The sequence below is a fragment of the Misgurnus anguillicaudatus genome, chromosome 24, assembly GCF_027580225.2.
Source record: "Misgurnus anguillicaudatus chromosome 24, ASM2758022v2, whole genome shotgun sequence".
Taxonomy (NCBI): domain Eukaryota; kingdom Metazoa; phylum Chordata; class Actinopteri; order Cypriniformes; family Cobitidae; genus Misgurnus; species Misgurnus anguillicaudatus.
In genome coordinates, this window is record NC_073360.2 from 29,936,085 (window position 1) to 29,957,870 (window position 21,786).

Here is a 21,786-nt window from a genome sequence, read left to right on the forward strand (position 1 = left end):
AAAAAAAAAATTCTTCTCTTTACTTACATTGAACGGGTAAGTCCAAGGAGGCTTCCATGTCGTTCCGCCGTATTGATAAAGTATAATAGCAGAGAGGGACAAAAAGCACTAGCCCACCAACGCGTTTCCACAATGCGTTTTCATTCAGAACACGTCAACTAGCTAAAACGGACAAGGAGATCAGTGAGTACATAATGGCTACCGTAGTTGCAACACGCATTTGGAAAAGCGAGGCGCTAGAGAGCACGATTCGTTTGAATGCAAAATACAATTTCACCACTAGATGGAGGTAAATCCTACTTATTGTCCCTTTAATCATTGGCTGTTTTTAAACAATCACCCGATAGTGGGGTAATTACCTTTTATCTGCCGATACCGAATATTGGCCGATATATCGGTGCGTCCCTAATGTTAATTGGTTTATTTATTAATGCAAAAGTGCTATGGACCGCAATCATACCGATATATTGGTAAGGCAAAGAAATAAAACTACTCATCAGGTCATTACTAGTAAACAGGGGAAGACTGCCAGAAAAGAGTTTCTCTGGTATGACCAGACCAGGAGAAATGTAACATTGATTAAAAAGATCAATGCACATTTCAATTTCAGTTTATATCCCACAGTGACCAGACTCAGTTAAGGTCACCAGTCTATGACTTCATCATCTCAATATACAGTATGAGCAATATGATGTCATTACAGTACTGAATCGGAAGTGTTGTCTTGAAAGGCGAGGCCTAAATAAATGAAGGAATTATCTCTGTCTTTCATGCACATGAAGGACAAGAGAGAAAGACGATGATTTACACCGAAGCAGTCAGAGTGCTCTGACCATAAACAATTCATTACGGGGGCAGAATGACAGAGGAACAGCTATCTGTCCAGACCAAAACATCAGCCACACACAGGTTTTGCATAAAATATATCTTCACTTTCTACATAAGAAATAATGGATGACAGAGGATGAGGTCATCTATATAAGACACAGGACTGACTTTGTAATAGGTCTTTGTGTGCATGGATTACATAAGTGTGTCTTTGTTTAATACACATGAGTCTGGTTTCACAGACAAGACTTGGCTAAAGCCAGGAATAGGCCTTATTAAATTACAATATATTTAAGCATCATTTATAAACATGCCTTAAAGACGTTACTGGTGTGTATCTTAAGACAAATCAATGGCACTGGCATATTTTAAGATCTGTGCAAGTTATTTTCAGTTGAGACAGTTTAAAGACGTGTCTTAGTCTAGGACTAACCTTAAGCCTTGTCTGTGAAACCAGGGGTTTAAGAATTTCATGCATTTGGCAAACACTTTTATCCAAAACATTACAAGGTGTACATTTTTATCAGTGTCCCCTGGGTTCAAATCCATGACCTTTTAAGCTGCTAATGCAATGCTCAACCACTGAGCTATACTGTACAGGAGCACAATGATTAAAAACAGCCTCCAATTAAGCACACTACAATTGTGTGTTCATGATTCATACACAAAGAATTTCATCAAAGATCGACTTTGTGTGTGTATAGCAGCAGTTTCTATATCAAACCCACAATTCATGTATGTCCCTATAACCCAATCAGTAATTTAAAGGAGTACGATTTAAAGTGTGTTGATAAGAGCCTAAAATACTCTAATCCTTCTCCGTCCTGAAGCTTCATCTACCAGCCAGAGGATAAACTAACACATCCTCCCTTTAAAAATGATTAACACTCACAGGCTATTTCAGCAGCAGAGTTATTGAGATTCATCCATATTTCTCATGTAATGTAAACAGTATGAGCCAAAGAACGTATAGGCCACATTCATTGAATCTAAAAGGAGTGATAAAGAAGATGAGATAAACGAAAAATGATCATGCTGTGTTCTCGCTTTTCATTTATTTATTTATATACAATACAGATGTTCCTCTAGCTCAATTGGTAAAGCATTGTGATAGCAGTGCATAAGTTCTGACTTTGATTACCAATTAATACACATACTGCTAAAAAAGATTTATAGCTTAAATGCTCTGTATCAACTTGGATAAAGCTGGGATGAAAATGTCTGACAAATGCATACAGTACATGTAAATGCAATATGCTTTTTTAAGGGTTCTCTTGTATCTGAAGTCCATTGCATGCATATTGCTAAAAATAAAGATTTAGCATACTGGTGTCCAATGTTAATATCTCACATTTCCCAAATATATAACCAGATGCAAGAGCAATAGAGCAATGTTTAAGAGACCATCACCAAATACATTTTAAATACAATGTAATATTTCTGTGACCCCTCCCTATAGTAATTTGAATATGACCACTGTTGTCTTATCTATTGATGTGGCTCAGCTCATGTAATTTTACTGAATGGCCACTAGGGACAGTGGTGTCTATTTAATGCTATTTAATCCTCATTACATTAGAGGGGAACTAATAGAGACAGAGCGCAGTTATGCACATTTGAAAAACACGCCCACCGGGGGGGAATTCAATCCAACCGTCTCCATTGACTTTGTATAGCGAGAAGCCGCCTCCTTGTCATTTCTGGCTTATAACAAAAAACTGAATAATGCCTAAAAGCTGCTGTGTGACAATATGTACAGCTAACAAGCCAAAAAAACCCATAAATAAGTTTTTAAAAGCTGTCGAGCCGTAAATGAGTACTATGAAAAGTTGCCTGTATCCATTTTTGTGTCTTTAAACGCTCGTTTTTTGGGGTCGACAGCTTATAAAAACTTATTTACAGATTAAACTTAAAAACAGAATGATACCTAAAAGCTGCTGTGTGACAAGGTGTACATCTAACAAGCAAAAAAACAAATACAAAAACAAATTTTTATAAGCTGTCGACTTAAAAAAACGAGCGTTTTAAAGACACAAAAATGGAAACAGGCAACTTTTCATAGTACTCTTATTAGTAAAACCGCGTCCAATAGGGGGAAACGTAGTCGCCGATCCACTTTATTCTCCTTAAAGGCTGGGTTTTACGGCTCGACAGCTTATAAAAAAATATTTCTGGGTTCTTTGGCTTGTTAGCTGTACATATTGTCACACAGCAGCTTTTAGGCATTATTCAGTTTTTTGTTATAAGCCAGAAATGACAAGGAGGCAGCCTCTCGCAATACAAAGTCAATGGAGACGGTTGGATTGCTTCCCCCCCGGTGGGCGTGGTTTTCAGGTTATGACGCGCTGCGCTCTGTCTCTATCGCAGCACATTCTTCTGTGTATCTGTTGGTTAGTGTGTTGGTATTGTTTCCCTTTAAAAGTACTGGGTCATACTTGGGCACCATTATATTTTTATGTTGTATCTTTGAGTGTGGTCGTGTTTATATGGGTTAGTGGATCTCTCCTATGTGATGTACATACTGTAGTAAGTGCACTTACCGAAAGGTTCCCAAACTTTTTATTTCGTGACCCACTTAAACGGGTGTAATCTATCTCAGGACCCACACCAGTATTTTTAAATGGAAATGTGGGGTAAACACACGTATGTTATGTTCTAGAAGAGAGTAGTTTTTATTTTGCTTGTCATTTTATGAATGAAATGTGACCCTGGACCACAAAACCTTAAAGGGGACATTTCACAAGACTTTTTTAAAAAGTAAAATAAATCTTTGGTGTCTCCAGACTACATATGTGAAGTTTTAGCTCAAAATATCATATAGATAATTTATTATAACATGTTAAAATTGCCACTTTGTAGGTGTGAGCAAAAATGTACCGTTTTGGGTGTGTCCTTTAAAATGCAAATGAGCTGATCTCTGCACTAAATAGCAGTGTCATGGTTGGATAGTGCAGATTAAGGGGCGGTATTATCCCCTTCTGACATCACAGGGGGAGCCAAATTTCAATTGACCTAATTTTTCACATGCTTGCAGAAAATGGTTTACCAAAACTAAGTTACTGGGTTGATCTTTTTCACATTTTCTAGGTCGATAGAAGCACTGGGGACCCAATTATAGCATTCATGATATGTCCCCTTTAAGTAGCAGCACTGGTATATTTGTAGCAATAGCCAACAATACACTGTATGGGTCAAAATTATAAATTTTTCTTTCATGCAGGATATCAAGTAAAGATCATGTTCCATAAAGATATTTTGTAAATTATAACCTTATATACTGTATATCAAAACTAATTTTTGTGAGTGGATGCAGTGCTATGACTTCATTTGGACAACTTTAAAGGCGATTTTCTCAATATTTTTATTTTTTGCACTCTCAGATTCTCAAATAGTTGTATCTCGACCAAATATGGAAAGCCTATTTATTTAACTTTTTTAGATGATGTACTGTAAAAAAATGGTTTTGTGGTCCAGGGTCACTTACAAGTTTAATTGCTATACCAAAATACCCATTGGTATGTCACATCGAAATCTTTGTCATTGCAGGTCATAAATTGGATTAAACTGTTTTGTATCATTTACTACAACAGCAAACTGACTTTGCGCGATACACCTTATCTCACTGTGTGACCCACAAGAATTCACAAGCAAGGTGTGTGTGTTTTGTTGTGAGCATGAATAGTCAATGTGGGTTTCTATCTGATTCATGTGGGCTCTTTGTCTTCAGAGTTTACTCCAGCAACCAAAATGTGATCTGTTATCTCAGTTTAGCCCTTAATGTCAGCAAATGCTGCAAACAAATCACATGAATGCATAGTAGATGCTTAAGTGTATGTGTGTGTGTATATGTGTGTGTGTGTGTGTGTGTGTGTGTGTGCGTGTGTGTGTGTGTGTGTGTGTGCGTGTGTGTGTACATTAAATTCTGCTGGGTTATAAAATGTTGGGTAAATATTGGACAGAACACATGTTGGGTAAATTATGCTGGGTTGTTTTAATGCAATGCTGGGTTAATAAAAACCCAGAATATGTTTATTTATATCCCAACGTGCGTTCTGTCCAATATTTACAGAGCTCTGGGTTCAAAACAACCCAACAGAATTAAGTGTGTGTGTGTCTGACGCAGCCCCCACTAGCTTAGCTTAGCACAAAGATGAAGTAAATGGCTCCAGCTAGCATACTGCTCCAAATAAGTGACAAAATAATGCGAACATTTTCCTATTTAGGTGTTGTAATTTGTATAGTCACAGCGTGTACAAATAACAAGGTCATATGAGACACAGCAATCTTTTAACAGTATACATACAGGGAACTATATTCTCAGAAGGCGAAGCACTGCTACTTGGGGGGAGTGATTTGCTCACAGCACCCGAGAAGCCCCTGGTGAGGAGCAGAGAGTTGGGTCAGAGTTGTGCAAATCACTCCGCCCAAGTAGCAGTGCTTCGCCTTCAGAGAATATAGTTTCCAGTATGTATACTGTTAAAAGATTGCTGTGTCTCATATGACTTTGTTATTGGTACATGCTGTCACTTATTGGGAGCAGTATGCTAGCTGAAGCTATTCACTTCCAGTCTTTGTGCTAAGCTAAGCTAGCGGGGCTGCGTCAGACAGAGTCACAGCACGCACGGAGATGAGAAAGGTATGTATGGACTTATCTAACTCTGGGGGACACGGTGAATAAGCTAAATTCCCAAAATGTGGGCGTGTTCCTCTAAGGTAAGTGTTCGCAATCAATTTATTTAAGGTACATTTAAACAAAAAATATTAGAAATACAAAATAAAACCAAAAACTTAAAATGTAAAAATGTGTGTATGTGTGTAAATTACATGTGTGTGTGTGTGTGTGTGTGTGTGTGTGTGTGTGTGTGTGTGTGTGTGTGTGTGTGTGTGAGACTGTGTGTGTGTGTGTGTACAGGTTTTTCTATACATGTGAGGGCCAAATGTTTGAAAATGTCCACACAAATATAATAAAACATGCCAAGAAACAAATTTGAGGACATTTTAGGTAATAAAAATACTCATAAATCATGTTTTACCTTATATCTAATAATCTTAAAAGGTTTCTGGGTAAGGTTTAGGGGCAGAAAAAATATTATTAGCCTGATATGAAAGCATAAGTCTATAAGATGCCTTACTAGTAATCTAGTAAAATCAAGTGTGTGTGTGTAAAAACAGGCATCACTCACTCCAGATTCTGTTTAAGTCTATGCTGATGTGTGTGTACAGTTCATTCAGTTCAAGTAAAGGGGGGCTATGATGTCATGGGGGCAAGGAGTGATTGATGGTCGAAATCCCCCAGACAGACATTCATCCCATACACAGAAACAAACACACCTACTTACAGAACGTATACGAGAGGAAAAGAGGAAGCAGAAAATGATGGAAGGAGGACAGAAGCAAACAAAAGAAAGAATCAAGCATACTATGCAAACAATAGAGTGATTATAGAGGCATATTACATTACAATGTTTTCAGTGTGAGATTGTGTTGAGTGTTTGTGCGTCTGTGCACACAAGTTAGCAATGGGGTTAATGAGGTAGAGAGAAAAACAAAAAACCTTAGCTAGTGCTATCCACACACACATTCATTAAGTCCTGAAACATACTCTAAGCAAGAATACGAACACAAATGCTTACTACACCAACTGTCGTTCTGTTTTCTAGACAAGGTGTTTTCAAACTGGGATCCAGGGGACCTCCAGGTGGTCCCCCCAAATATACATTTTAGGTACATTTTATTTATACATATAATGTTTATTTTAAATTTTTTGCTACATATATTCCAAATTGATTATATTGCGTTTGCGTTGTATTGTTCTTGTGTGTTTTCCTTTTACAGTGCCCTTATCTTACACACTAGGATTTGTAAGGCAGTATTCTTAAAGGAATAGTCTACTCATTTTCAATATTAAAATATGTTATTACCTTAACTAAGAATTGTTGATACATCCCTCTATCATCTGTGTGCGTGCACGTAAGCGCTGGAGCGCGCTGCGACGCTTCGATAGCATTTAGCTTAGCCCCATTCATTCAATGATACCAATCAGAGACAAAGTCAGAAGTGACCAAACACATCAACGCTCCTCCCATTCAAGACGAGCAGTCACACGAGCAAGTTTGGTGGTACAAAATAAAACGTAGCGCTTTTCTAAGCGGATTCAAAAGAGGAACTATATTTTATGGCGTAATAGCACTTTTGGGAGTACTTGGACTCGCCTGAAAAGTCCGCTCCCCTTCTCCCTCTCATAATGGGAGAGGGAGGGTGTTACTGCGCCGAGTCGAAGTACTCCCAAAAGTGCTATTACGCCATAAAATATAGTTCCTCTTTTAAATCCGCTTAGAAAAGTGCTACGTTTTATTTTGTACCACCAAACTTGCTCGTATAACTACTTGTCTTAAATAGGAAAAACGTTGATGTATTTGGTCACTTCTAACTTTATCTCTGATTGGTACCATTGAATGAATGGGGCTAAGCTAAATGCTATCGAAGTGTCGCAGCGCACTCCAGCGCTTACGTGCACGCACACAGATGATAGAGGGTTGTATCGGCAATTCTTATTTAAGGTGGTAACATATTTTAATATTGAAAATGAGTAGACTATTCCTTTAAATAGGTGCTATAAAAATGTTTTACTGCAGTACAAATAAATTTGAATTGAAAATATTTTTCTTCAGGTTTATTATTCTCGTCACGTCAATTATATATTTTAGACATAAAGAAAATAAATTGATTTATTTTAGGTAGGGGTCCCTCACAAAAGGTTCATCATATTTGGGGGTCCTTAGCATTATAAAGCTTGAAACAATTTAAAGAGAATATTGTTTACCTGGTTAGTTAAAGAGCAGCTATGGTCCGGTTCATGGTTTTACATTTCCTTGTGTAAGTGTGTATTAGACAGTCCCTCCAGAACAAATGTGATTATGCGATCGGATGAGTTAACGCATAATCAGCCAAAGTCCGCATATTTATGCGGGGGACGCATTTTTTGAAATACGCCGCACTTTCGCAGTATAAATTGCAAAATATGCACGGCTTGCATGATTTCATAATCCCTGCATTTTCGTAGTAAAAATCAAATATATCTTAGCAGAAAGTTGAAAATTTTTGCATTTACCTCACACAAGCGCAGCCATGTCCCCTGTTGCCATGGGAATGTTATGAAGTGACGTGATTATGTGACGTAAACATCATTGAAAAGCTGCAAAAGCTGAAAACCATTTTTGCAAGTTCCCACAGTTTTTGCAACTTCCCGAAATTTCATTGCATAAAATTGCATAAATATCCCGCATATTCCATTTTTTAAGAAAACGTGCCACAAGACAAGGATTTTTGCCCGCAACAATCACAAAAAAACTTTTTTCTGCAAGGACTGATTTGTACATGTTAACTATATGCAAAAGGTACAAACCCCAAAGTAAACGATGACGTGAGTTACCATCTCTAACAACTCAACAAACACACGGATTGTAGGCAACAGTTCACTTTCTGGGATTGCTGATGTAGTAAAGACCGACATTATCATAATTCCTCCCACTTCGGACTTACAGCCTGTACGTTAACTCATGTTAGCATTGCATTGAGCGAATCTTTCAAACATGGTGGAGCGTCACATTTCCTGCTGATCTCAGAGATATTCAGGCCAATCACAACGTGCAGATTAGCTGGCCAATCAGAGACACAGCACAAAATCAATGTGTTTGAGGAAAGCAGTATATCTGGAGCTCCAAAAATGTACGGTATGTGAAAAATAATGTGTTTTTTTAACATAAACCACGCAAACACCTTGTATTATATCAAATACACAAAATAACGTTTTTAGCAATGAAATAGGTGCTCTTTAAAAAGATATTTTAAAGAAAAATTTAAATTCTGTCATCACTCACCCTCAAATTGTTCCAAAGCTGAACACAAATGAAGATATTTTTAAAAATGTAATAAATAAAACAGATCTGAGGCACTTTTACTTCCATAGTATTATTTTATGCACTATGGAAGTCAATGGTGCCCCAGATCTGCTTGGCAAAAATAAATTTATACAAATAAACAAGCATAAAATTTGAAGGTTAAAGCATAACATGGTTGAGCTTTTATCTGGACAAAGAACAATGGATCAGTAGCTTGTGGCACAGAAATCACACACACACACACAAAACCAACATATGTGTGTGTGTCTTTTTCTTTCAGTACCTTGGACAGCTCTAAGGGTAACGCACACTTGGGTGAGAGATATACGGTACATATAGAGAGAGAAAGAGAGAGAGAGAGAGCGCACAACAGAAGATCATCAGGGAGATGGAGTGAGTAAGCAGTGAGGGTTGTGGAAAGCTGGAGGGAAGGAGATCACAGAGGCTTAGCAAAAGACAGCAAAAAGAGAGAGGGGGGAAGTGAAAGAGAGAGAGAAAAGAAGACAGGACAGATGCTACAGATGGTCTCTTTGGCTTCTGCTCATGACGCTTGAGCTGGGTTCAGCACTGCGTGTGTGTGTGACGCGCACGGGGGTGTGTGTATATGTGTGTATGACGGCAGCCGCGGCAGCAGCAGGGGACGACGGATCAAAGCCATTGTAGGGCATGATGCATTTACCAGCCTAACGTCGCCGTACGTACACCGTAGCCGGCTGAACGCGAACCCCACGCACACACATACGCCACGCGTGTGTGGGGACAGCACCGATGAGGTGCTGTGGATTTTTCCAGAACGCCGTGTTGAGGGAGGGGACAGCCTTGGTGGCCGTAAACCAGCGAGAGCGGTTGTAGGTGGGATAGGGTCGGACCGTCTCCGATGACCGTTGGCTTCCTTTAAACATCTGGAACACCAAAGATGGAGATCTTCCTTTATCCCCTCACCCTACTCTTCTTCACGCCAGCGTGTGCGTCGCTGTCGCCGGGCTTGTCTGTCAGACGTGTGTGTGTGAGCCCCGTCGCATCCGCAGAGGGATTTGAGAACGTATGGTACTGAACAGCTCACGCAGAACACACCTGGACATCAGCTGTTCTAGGAGAACAGACACACGGATACTGTAAGTACGAGTCTGTCGTTGTCATCGGAACCATCCATCTCACATCCATGTTCTCCCTATGGATTTCATTTTGCCGTCTCGTGGTTTTCTTGTTTCCATCACTTCATTCTCCCCCTCCTGTTTCTCCTCAATTGTTCCACATGAAGGCCAGCATTAAACTGAGAATCCTCAAGGGCTTAAATGTTTGGGGAAACAGACCAGCGAATCTTAACCCTTCACACCTTTAAAGCTCATTATTGTCTTTGGAAAAACATGGATCTATTCAGAACCTTTGGGATTACAATCAATTCTACACCATTAAATATCAAACCTAGCATCCTAAAGCATTGAAATCAGTTTATTTAATGGTGGGTTGTTGGTGCTGCTTCTTGTTTCTAATGACCGTAACGCTTCTGTGCATTAATTCATGGTTCTGGATCTACACATGCTGCGTGTGTGTCTCATAATATTTTAAGACCATTTCCATGCAGCTGTGATGAATTGGGACTATTAATGTGGTGCAGGGAAAACCATGAATTACAGGGTAATGGAACAAATAAGGAAGCTAAACTTCACTCACCGGGAAGCACTGATGTGGTGCTGTGGTTTCCCGCTGACCTATTTCGTGCATGTGTGTATGTACTACAGCATGGGAAATATGGCATCTTGCCACTTCATCACTACATTGAAGTTAAATACATGCAATCACACACAAATGATGGTGCAACGTAATTGTAACGTTATCTATCTGCACCATACACTGTAGAAGAGAGGAATATCACGTTTCATGATTTAGGCATTACATCACACACACACCAGTATGGTGGGGATGTCACGGGTGCCAGCGTAAAGCGGAACTAATGCATCTTCAGCACAGAATTAGGTTCCCAGCTTCCTGCATTATGTCAGCGCACTAGGATACTGTTGCCTGGAAACCCAAAGCTCGCTCTCATATTCTGTTTATAGAATACAGCTGTGTGTTGTGTATGTGTGTGCGTGCGCAGATGTTTGTGTGCAGTTGTGTGCGAGAGGCTTATTGTGCAGAAGTGTGTACAAGTGTGTGGGGAAGATATGTTCAACTTAAGAAAAGCAGATGAGGAGGAGAGAGATTATAAGAGGTATGCATGAAGAAAGAGAGAGAGAGAAGCTATATTAAGACATGCTGAATAATACAATAGTGAACATCAGACTGGTGACATTTGCAGACTTGCAGAAAAACTCAAATATGACACGCTTTCTCTTTTTCACACACAAAAGTAATGCATCATACATCATATAAATAGACAAGTATAAAAAACAATTATTATAAAATGTCGCTATTCATTAATTATAAGAGATTTGGAGCTTTAAAGTTTGATTTCACTCATTGATTTCACATGAATACAAAAAAATGCTGTAGTTATGCAGCTGTTTGCCAGTAACTTGCTGTAGATTTAAATTTGTGTAGTTTATTGGCAACAGTTTGTTCAAAGTTAAATAAATATTAAATATTAAAGGACAAGTTCGGTATTTTACACTTAAAGCCCTGTTTTCAGATTGTTTATGATGAAATAGAACGGTTGCTGGCCAACAAGTTTTATCGTAGTTTTGTCCAACTCCATTGACTGCCGGGAACATTGTTGGTATTGCTTGCAGTTAGCAAAGGTGGATTATCGCCACCAACTGGGCTGGAGTGTCTATTATTCAAGCTCTAAGCGGAAGAATGTAAGGGTGTGAGGCGTTTGGAAAAATAGGCCCACAAGTTTACAACGAATGGTAAAACACCTGTTGGAGGGCATCTTTTGCAGTGATTTTTGTGTGGGCATGTCGGTGAGCGCCCCTGACCACTCGGTGAGTTTCACGTCTTTGTGGACTAAGGTTTGGTGCATTTTGGGAGGGATTTTTCCTGTGCACCTATACACCCATTGTAGAGGTGGGAGGTGAAACAACGAACACCCGAAAATTCTCGGGACAGCCGCATATGTCGAAATTTCAGTCAAAACCGTTCTATTTCATCATAAACAATCTGAAAACAGGGCGTTAAGTGTAAAATACCCAACTTGTCCTTTAAGAAGTCTTTGTCTTTATAGAATGAAACAATAAAATAACTTGTTAAAGGGGTGGTTCAATGGTATTTCATGCAATCTGACTTATTAACACAGTTATAGAGTTGTCTCCTCAAGCTAAACGTAGGCAAAGTGTTAAAAAAGCAGTTGGGCGTGTTACAGAGTATTTCTGTGCCGAATGCACTTCGTCAGGGTTCATAGAAGTTTCTGAAAGTTTATTTCGATTATGGGGCCAGCTGGCGTTTTAGGCGTTTCTATACGTATCACTTCTTCTTATGGGCACTTCCCCCGGAAAACCCCGCCCACCCGTCAATCAGCGGGTGAGGCTAGAACTTACAAACATCACATCACGCGACAGCTTTGTTTCATTTCAAAACTAAACAATGGCACGAAAGAAGAAGTGTGTTTTTGGATGTAAGGAGAAGAAATCCAGCCTTATGGAAACAATGGATATAGTTTATTATCTGGGGAAGCAGCGGAGTTTTGCTTGTGTGTTTGTTTAATGCTGGATTTCATTGAAAAGTCCCAACCGGGTCATGTGTTGCATGGCAAGTAAGACTTCTGTCTTATGTTGGAAATATTATATAAAAGACATAAACCTGTAGTGAATCATAAGTTAAACAGTGTTGTATAGAGACAGAGCGCAGCGCGTCATAACCCGAAAAACCATGCCCACCGGGGGGAAAGCAATCCAACCGTCTCCATTGACTTTGTATTGCTTTGTACTATGAAAAGTTGCCTGTTTCCATTTCTGTGTCTTTAAACGCTCGTTTTTAAAGTCGACAGCTTATGAAAACGTATTTGTTTTTGGCTTGCTAGATGTACACCTTGTCAAACACCAGCTTTTAGGTATTATTCTGTTTTTAAGTTTAATCTGTAAATACGTTTTTATAAGCTGTCGACACCAAAAAACGAGCGTTTAAAGACACAAAAATGGTTACAGGCAACTTTTCACAGTACTTCTATTAGCAGAACTGCGTCCAGTAGTGGGAAACGTAGTCGGAGATCCACTTTATTCTCCTTAAAGACTGGGTTTTACGGATCGACAGCTTATAAAAACTTATTTCTGGGTTCTTTGGCTTGTTAGCTGTACATATTGTCACACAGCAGCTTTTAGTCATAATTCAGTTTTTTGTTATAAGCCAGAAATGACAAGGAGGCGGCTTCTCGCAATACAAAGTCAATGGAGACGGTTGGATTGCTTTCCCCCCCGGTGGGCGTGGTTTTCAAATTTGCATAACTGCGCTCTGTCCTTATAGTGTTGCATGACTCGTACTCGCTCCTCCCGCGGTAGAAACTCCTCCTCCTTCATTTCTTCGTACGTTATCGGAAAGATTCGGTAAAGCTAATCTTTCTTTTATAAATCTGATTAAACTAAAGACTCTTCGGAGATATAAAAGATGCAATACTACTCTATAGTTACTCCAGATTAACATCAGAAATGCAGAAACAGCATGTGTTATGTTAGCTTTAATGTTTAAAGAGCACCTATTGTCCAATTCACGTTTTTACATTTTCTTTGGTTTTTTTCTTACATGTTAACGATATGCAAAATGTAAATAACAGTGGTGGCAGTGACTTCTTTTTTTTTGAGGGCACTCGATGCGAAGTTCATCACAACATGTATGTAGCTCGTCACGTGTGTTTGTAATTTCAAAATATATGTGTTCTGCGCGTCGAGTGATCCTATTTGCATCATGTGTCTTGTCAAAATAAGTGCCTGCTGCAGACACCTCTAAAGGGTTTATGATAAAAGAGATGCTTGCGTTTGCCGAAATACTTGCATAATCTCATGTGTAATCAGAGTTTAGTGTTGCATCAGAGTTGCATGTATTTTGTGAACGTTTCTTTTATCATAAATGGTTTTGACGCACATGCAGCAGGCACTTATTTTGACAAAAAACGTGATGCACATGGTTCACATGATGCAACAAACACATATTTTGAAAACACAAGCAACACACACGACACTCTGAACACTTATTTTGAATTTGCGCCCCTCAAATGAGCAGTCACGAGCCGCCACTGGTACATACCCCAAAGTAAATGATGACGCAAGTTATCGTCTCTAACGTAAATCTCTTTTCTTGGACTACAACAAACACACAGATTGTAGGCAACAGTTTACTTAGTGGGATTGGTGATGTAGACAAGACCGACATTATCATAATTCCTCCCGCTTCGGACTCACAACCTGTAAGTTAACTCCTGTTAGCAACTGAATCTTTCAAACATGGTAAAGAGCGTCAAATTTCCAGCTGACGTCAGAGGTATTCAGACCAATAACAACGTACATATTAGCTGGCCAATCAGGGACACTGAGCTTTTCAAATCAATGATTTTGTACGAAATCAGTGCGATTTAGGAAGAGAGTGAAATCTGGAGATACAAAATGTACGGTATGTAGAAAATAATGTGTTTTAAACCACAAACCACATGAACAAATTGTATTATACCAAATACACAAATTGATGCTTTTCAATGTTCCTTTAACTTTGAACAAACTGTTGCCAGTAAATAACTAATAAATTTAAATCTACATTTACTTACTGGCAAACAGCTGCCCGCAATACTATACTTTCTACAAAAAATTTAACAGTGTTTGACACAATCTTACTCAGTTAATATGAAATATTTCAAGGTTATTTTAACTGAATGTACTTGACTTAAGGGTTTTTACAGAATAATAGGCCACATATTATTTATTGTCCTGTTTTCAAATATTGTAGTTTTGATAGTAAAGCAAAATTTAATTTAATTTAATTGAAATTAAACTGAGCATTTCAGATTTTGCCATACCTGTGGGGATATTCTCAAAAACAGAAAAACCTACATGCACATGCGAATATAAATAGAAATTGTTGTAAGTCATTTTGGATAAGTGTCTGCTAAATGCCTAAATGTAAATGCAGCATTTATTAAATAATTTTATTCAGATTAATAGGAGGTGACTGACTAATCATATTGGGTTTTACCTGTGTATGTGTCTTAAACATGAAGCCACCTGTCCTCAACCTGTAGAGAATCATGCTTTTCATTGTTAAAGCATAACATATTCCCCTGACAACACCTGCCATTGTCTGTGTCTGCATGCGTAATTCCCACCTGTACTTCCATAGTGAATTTTTTTATAAATAACAAGCTTTTAAGCATCTCTCTCTCTCTCCCTCTCTCTTTCTCTCGTCTCTGGCAGTCTCTCTGCTGTACTAAAGGATGGATCCAGGAGAGGACGAGTGTACACGTTTCCTGCAGTATGTGGAGGACAGCGGTCTAAGGGCTTATGACGAGCTGGTCATTCAAAACGCCTCTGACATTGCACGAGAGAGCGACCGCGTCCGCAACCACACACAATGGACATACTTACAGGAGAAAAACCAGAAGAAAAGGCGACAGGAGGAGGCAATCAAGAGGTAAGCTACACAAAAAACACAAAACTACAAATGGGGTATTTTAATGGAAAATACACATAACTGCACTATGGCAAGTATTAGCTCATAAGTAAGAGTAGAGGTTTACACGGCAAACAAAAGTTTATGCTACACATATGAATAATACCTTAAAGGCAGGGGCACGATTTTTGAGAAACGCTTTGGAATAGGGAGTCGGGCCACGTACCAAAACACACTTGTAGCCAATTAGCAGTAAGGGGCGTGTCTACTAACTGACATCATGGCCTGGGTTGCGTATGTGTGGGGCGGGTCTATCAAAATAAGGTCCAGATTCTATTGGGGTAGGGGCATGTTTGTTGAGGCGATTTCAAATGTTTTGGCTTTCAGAGATCATGCACCCCGCCTTTAAATCCTATTGAGAAGTAAGGTAATATATTCTGAGTAATCAAAATGTACTTCCTTATTTTAAATTCTTTAAAGTTCTTAAAAATCTTTAAGATGTATATTCTTGATGAACAAAATGAAGAATTTAAGTGAATTTGTGCTTAAAACAAGCAAATAAATCTGCCAATAGGGTAAGCAAATACATTTTAAACACGACTACTGCAAAAAAAATGACTGAAGAAAACCAATTCTTAGTATTTTTGTCTTGTTTTCAGTAAACAAATTCTTAAATTATGACCCAAGAAAATAGGTCTAGTTTTTAAACCAAAAATATCAAATTTAAGTGATTTTGTGCATAAAACAAGCAAAAAAATCTGCCAATGGGGTAAGCAAAAAAAATTCAAGAAATGGGAGGGGTTTCTGCTTGCTTCCTGTAATCACGTCACTACTAGAGCAAGCTCCTGATTGGTTAACATGGTGCGGTTTTCCGCCAAAGTTCTAATTTTTCAAATAGATGCGCAAATGAGGCGAAATAGCGTCTACCACGCCGTGCTAAACGCCTCATTCTCAGACCTCCAGACGCGCGTCAACGCATCTTCACATTAACTTAACATAGAAATCACTTCCGCAGCTGGTGTGAACGCAGCATAAGACTTTTGCACAGTACTGTAAATCAAGAAAAATGTTTTTACACTATTGACAGTTTTTTGTTTGTTTGTTTGTTTGTTTGTTTTAAGCACAAATTCACTTAAATTCTTTATTTTACTCATCAAGATACATCTTGATTTAAGGATTTTTAGATATTTGCACTGAAAACAAGACAAAAATACTAAGAAAGGCATTTTTTGCAGTGCAAAAAGCAACCGTAAGGAGTTGAACGTAAAAATCTAGTTTATATTTACACCAGTATGCTGTGCACTGTTCAACTGGGAGGATACGTGTGCACAGAAAGAGACAGAGAGCGAGATGAAATCCTTTGGCCATTATGATTTTTACTGCATGTGGCTCGCATAGAAATTTATATGACTTTGTTTGTATATGTATAATAGCCTATTTGCATTCTCCTTTATTGTCTGTTTGGTTTACTGTATATGTGTTTGTGTTACAATACAGACCTAAGTCAGCCTTGAGAAATGCATGGGAATGGGAATTACATGAAAAGTATTGGGGGGTGGGGGATCCTTATATACATCAGCAAGGTTTATGAATAATAATAAGGGAAAGCCCAATAGTCATTAGTGAATGGCAGGTATAGAGCCATGGTAGATAACAGTTTTATCTCTATACCCAGCAGCCACAATTCTTTCCAATAAATATAATGACTATTTCCCACAGGGTGAGGGATAGAAAATGTAAAAAGTTGTAATGAGCGGACTACACATCTTTAATGTAACATATATAAGGTGAAATTGAATTCAGCAGAAAATAATGCAGGCTGTTTCATTTCTATTTCTAAGCACACACAGGCTTTGCTTACATTAGCAAAAACATTTGTAATCTTCAGAGCAATGTGCATTGATGATTTCTACACTTTAATAACATGGAAATGTATTAGGGTTTACATTCATGCATTTGGCAAAATCCAAAGTGCATTACAAGATATACATTTTTTATCCTGGGTTCAATCACATGACCTTTTGCGCTGTGCTAAGCTATATGACATGGTCAAAACTGATGCACACATTCCTCTACTCCATTTCGATGTTTATTTGTCATCAATACATACAGACACATGCCTGTTCTCTTTTCTTAAACACTCTCTCTTTATCTGTAATTTGTCCTTTCAATGCCCTCATTTTCTTTCTCTGCTCCATTAACCTTACATTTCTTGACCCTTTTTACGTTGTTATTGAGCCTCTCTCTCTCTCTCTCTCTCTCTCTCTCTCTCTCTCTCTCTCTCTCTCTCTCTCTCTCTCTCTCTCTCTCTCTCTCTCTCTCTCTCTGAGTGTTTTTATACAGTTTAAGACACTCTTACCAGTAATGTAGAGTAAGTGGGGTCTTCTCTATATGAGGGCACACACACACACACAGTCATAGAGTTCATCTGTGGGTTGTGTCTTTCCTCTGAGGTGTTTTAGTGAGATTAAGCAATCAGAATTACAGAATACTGATGAAATTTCATTAATACAATCGTGCACACACAATTCCAAACAAAAACGCTGACGGTGGGAGTGTATAAGTCGCACCTCCTCAGCCTGGAGGAAAAAACAGGATCTGTCGCTATGGAGACAGAGGGGTGAGTTTCTATGGCAACAGTGGGCTTGGTCCTTGTCTCCCTCTCGTCTCTAAATTTAGACTGCTATCCCCTGAGGACACATGCACACGCACTCCTTTAAAACACACAACAAAAGGCAGGTTTGGATGTGTCATTCAACTGTTATCTGTCTCGCGCACACACGCACACACATAGATGTATATACGTAGATACGCACATGGAGCAAGCCATGCAAGGACGTACAACTGATACTGTAGAACAAACTGAAATATCTGGATCTGATGACCTTAAAAGACCTACAGAGTCCTGTTACGAGAAGTGAGATTTGTATGTTGATAACCTTTAAATCGAATACAATTTAGTGGCACACACATCTTTGCATGGTCCTCTATATGCAGGAATGTGAACATACTGGAAAAATAAGTGGTATTTTGTTTCATACAATTGTTGGTCTATAAATTCTGATTTCTTAGAGAGCATCAGGTTATTTAATTTGTTTTACTGCTTTTAAGATGCGCTTGTACACACACGCACGCACACGCACGCACACAGCTTAGCTAAAAGATGCTGCCTTTGCAGGCATTATAGTGAGCAAGCATGTCCAAATAAAATATTCTGGCTATCAAGAAGCCTTCATCTGGTCATTTTTATAACAGCATAATATATCCTGCAGAGCTTCTGATATCCCACAATCCTCTAAGCAGTGTTACAAGGTCCAGTTATTATAAGCATAATTTTCCCACTTTAATAAGACAACTAAGGAAGTTAAAAATTGAAAAGTTGCAGGTTTGCAATTCCCTTTGTCTGTTCAGTGGTCACTGCTCTTTAAGGTCACTACTCTCTATTGTCACAGTTCTGTAAGGTCAGTGATTTGTGGTCCCTTATCTATGAGGTCACTGTTTTGCGAGATCACTGTTCTATGAGGTCACTGGTCTGTGAAGTCAGTACTTGGTGAGGTCAATGCTCTGTGAGGTCAATACTCTATGAGGTTTCTCCTCTGTGAGGTCACTGCTCTGTGAGGTCACTATTCTATGTTTGATGAGGCCACTCTTCTGTGAGGTCAGTGGTCTGTGAAGTCACTGTTCTATGTGGTCACTGCTCTGCAAGGTCACTATTTATGTTTCATGAGGTCACTCTTCTTTGAGGTCAGTGGTCTGTGAGGTCAGTGGTCTGTAAGGTCAGTGGCCTGTGAGGTCAGTGTTCTTTGTCGTCACTGTTCTTGGTGGTCACTGCTCTGCGAGGTGACTATTTATGTTTCATGAGGTCACTCTTCTGTGAGGTCAGTGGTCTGTGAGGTCAGTTGCAGTGATGCGCGGGTTGATCCAAAATGAGCGGGTGCCTGCAGTTCACCCACGGTTACGAGTCATCCAAAATTATTTTTAATGATATTTGGGTCGCAGTCGGTGGGTCATTTGAAATAAAGATGCCAATTAACTATTTTAAACTATTAGCACTTTTAAAAAATGTGACCCAGGGAGCAGGTCGGGTACAATATTTCTTTTTTTGCGGTCCGTGTGGTGGGCGGATTAGTTGAAAACGTTGGTCGGGTGCGGGTTGCTTATACATTGACCCGCGCATCACTGGTCAGTTGCCTGTGAGGTCACTGCTCTGCAAGGTTACTGCTCTGCGAGGTCATTGCTCTGCGAGATCACTATTCTATGTTTGATGAGGTCACTCTTCTGTGAGGTCAGTGGTCTGTAAGGTCAGTGGCCTGTGAGGTCACTGTTCTATGAGGTCACTGCTCTGCAAGGTCACTGCTCTGTGAGGTCACTGTTCTGCGAGGTCAGTTGCAATGATGCGTGGGTTGATCCGAAATTAGCGGGTGCCTGTGGGTTTTGAGTCATCCAAAAATATTTTTAATGACATTTGGGTCGTTTGAAATAAAGATGCCATTTAACTATTTTAAACAATTACTACTTTTAAAAAATGCGGGCCAGGGAGTGGGTCGGGTAAAATATATATATTTTTTGCGGTTTGTGTGGCGGGCGGGTTAGTTGAAAACGTTCATTGCTCTGCGAGGTCACTGCTCTGCGAGGTCACTATTTAATGTTTCATGAGGTCACTCTTCTGTCAGGTCACTGCTCAGCAAGGGAATTGCTTGGTGAGGTAACTGTGTGGTCACTGTTTTGTGAGATCACTGCTCGTGACGTCACTGCTCTGCGAGGTCACCTTCTAAGTTAGGGATAAAATATGTCCTGGACATCCCTTGTTTTTGTTTTTATTAGATTTATCCCGTGTGTTATGTGCGTATAATAACAATTTACCAGTGATGGAGTGAACTGTCAGACGCAGCACTGCAGGTATTATTGATAACTCTTGTTAATTAAATTTTCCGGTTATAGTTTTGAAATGGTTGCCTTGCAGCAGTCGAAAACGTGAAAGAATTTTATTCTCTTTTGCAATCTGCAGTCAATGGTATTGTGTATGCTATAACAGAGCCACTACTATCTCATGAAAACAACAAAAGGAAAAAAACTACAGTCTGGAAGTCTTAGTACATTTAAAGATCAGATCAATAACAAGTGCAATGACATGTAGTATCAGTAAAGGTCAGTGGGTCCTTCAAAGTATGTGTGTAAGTGTATAACATGGCTTTTCCTGAATAGAGAATTTGAAGGAGGTCGCCTCCACCAAATTTCGTGCCACCTTTGATTCTCGACAGCTTTATTTGTCAAGCGTCTTCACGGAAAACCTGAACAATTGTTGCACTCTGTGGATCGTCATTCGTAAGTGCAGTTGCAAGTCTTATGCGACGTACACACCAAACGTGTAGAATGGCGTTGCTCACTCTAGATTACTCGCAAGATTTAACTTTGTGTCAAGCTAATTTTTTTGAGGCGAAGGCGCGTTTGAAAAGAGCACAATGAACCGTAAACGAAAAGCTTGTGTTATATTTTATTTTGATGTTATTAAACAACGTCGCTGTTTGTTAACTCTAAATGAGCACATTAACCGCTATGTTGTATTTCATTAATTTAAAGTTAATAATTGTCATTTTCTTTAATAATTTATTTATTAAACACTGAAAATACGTTGCTTGTAAAGTGTGTTGTTGGGCCACGGTAAACAAGTATGTGTGCATAAGGATAGCACCACCTCCACCTCATTTTAAGCTAGAAAAAACATGTGTATTAGAGAAAGAAGGATAATAATAATAAATGTGATGGACAGAAACATTACAAAAAGGAACAGAGGTTAAAAAGTAAACAAAACCAAATGATGGAAAAGGATTTCAGGAAAGATGCTCAACAAGAGGAATGAAGGGTGAAAGGGATGATTTATTAGATCAAGGTTGATGGGTGTCAACCGCTAGATGGGCAGATACAGACATTTATTTACAGAGCTCTGATCAATAAAGTCTAATATAACGCACAATATTGCATGCACACACACACACACACACACACACACACACACAAACACACACACACACACACACACACACACACACACACACACACACACACACACACACACACACACACACATATTAGACAAACGTACTGATATTGGGCTTCAGAGGCACCTGCACTTTTCCACCGAGAATACCGAGAGTTTGTGTTGGAGGATTTCTGTACAGAACTGTCAGTAATGCCAGTGGATTTGAATGTGTGTGTGTGTAATACGTTATGCCCATAGGAGCATGTTAAATCAATGTATCCTGTCTAAGCACACACACATACACTTGTCCATTTAATCCATTAGTTGTGGAAATCCAAGCTGTGCCCTACTAATCGGTATTCCCATGACCTATAACCCTTTACACATAAAGCCTGCTACAATTACAAGTAACACACTGACATACCACCCTAGTACCAGAGTTTTCCTGGCTCAAAATGAGGTGGAGGTGGTGCTAACCTGATGCACACACGCATGTGGCTCAACAACTAGGGCTGGGCCAAAAATTAGATTTTTCAATTTATCGTTTTC

The 21,786-nt window shown here is 39.1% G+C and overlaps 1 protein-coding gene across 1 annotated transcript in view; it reads left to right on the top strand.

Moving 5' to 3' along the window:
• Positions 1-8,843: 8,843 nt before the first annotated feature.
• The window catches only part of nyap2a (neuronal tyrosine-phosphorylated phosphoinositide-3-kinase adaptor 2a), a 55,127-nt gene continuing 42,184 nt past the window's right edge, over positions 8,844-21,786 (top strand). The window contains exons 1-2 of the mRNA XM_055197084.2: positions 8,844-9,844; positions 15,062-15,278. Of these exons, the coding sequence (XP_055053059.2) occupies positions 15,082-15,278 (197 nt within the window). The 5' untranslated portion in view covers positions 8,844-9,844; positions 15,062-15,081. The remainder of the gene's footprint in view (positions 9,845-15,061; positions 15,279-21,786) is intronic.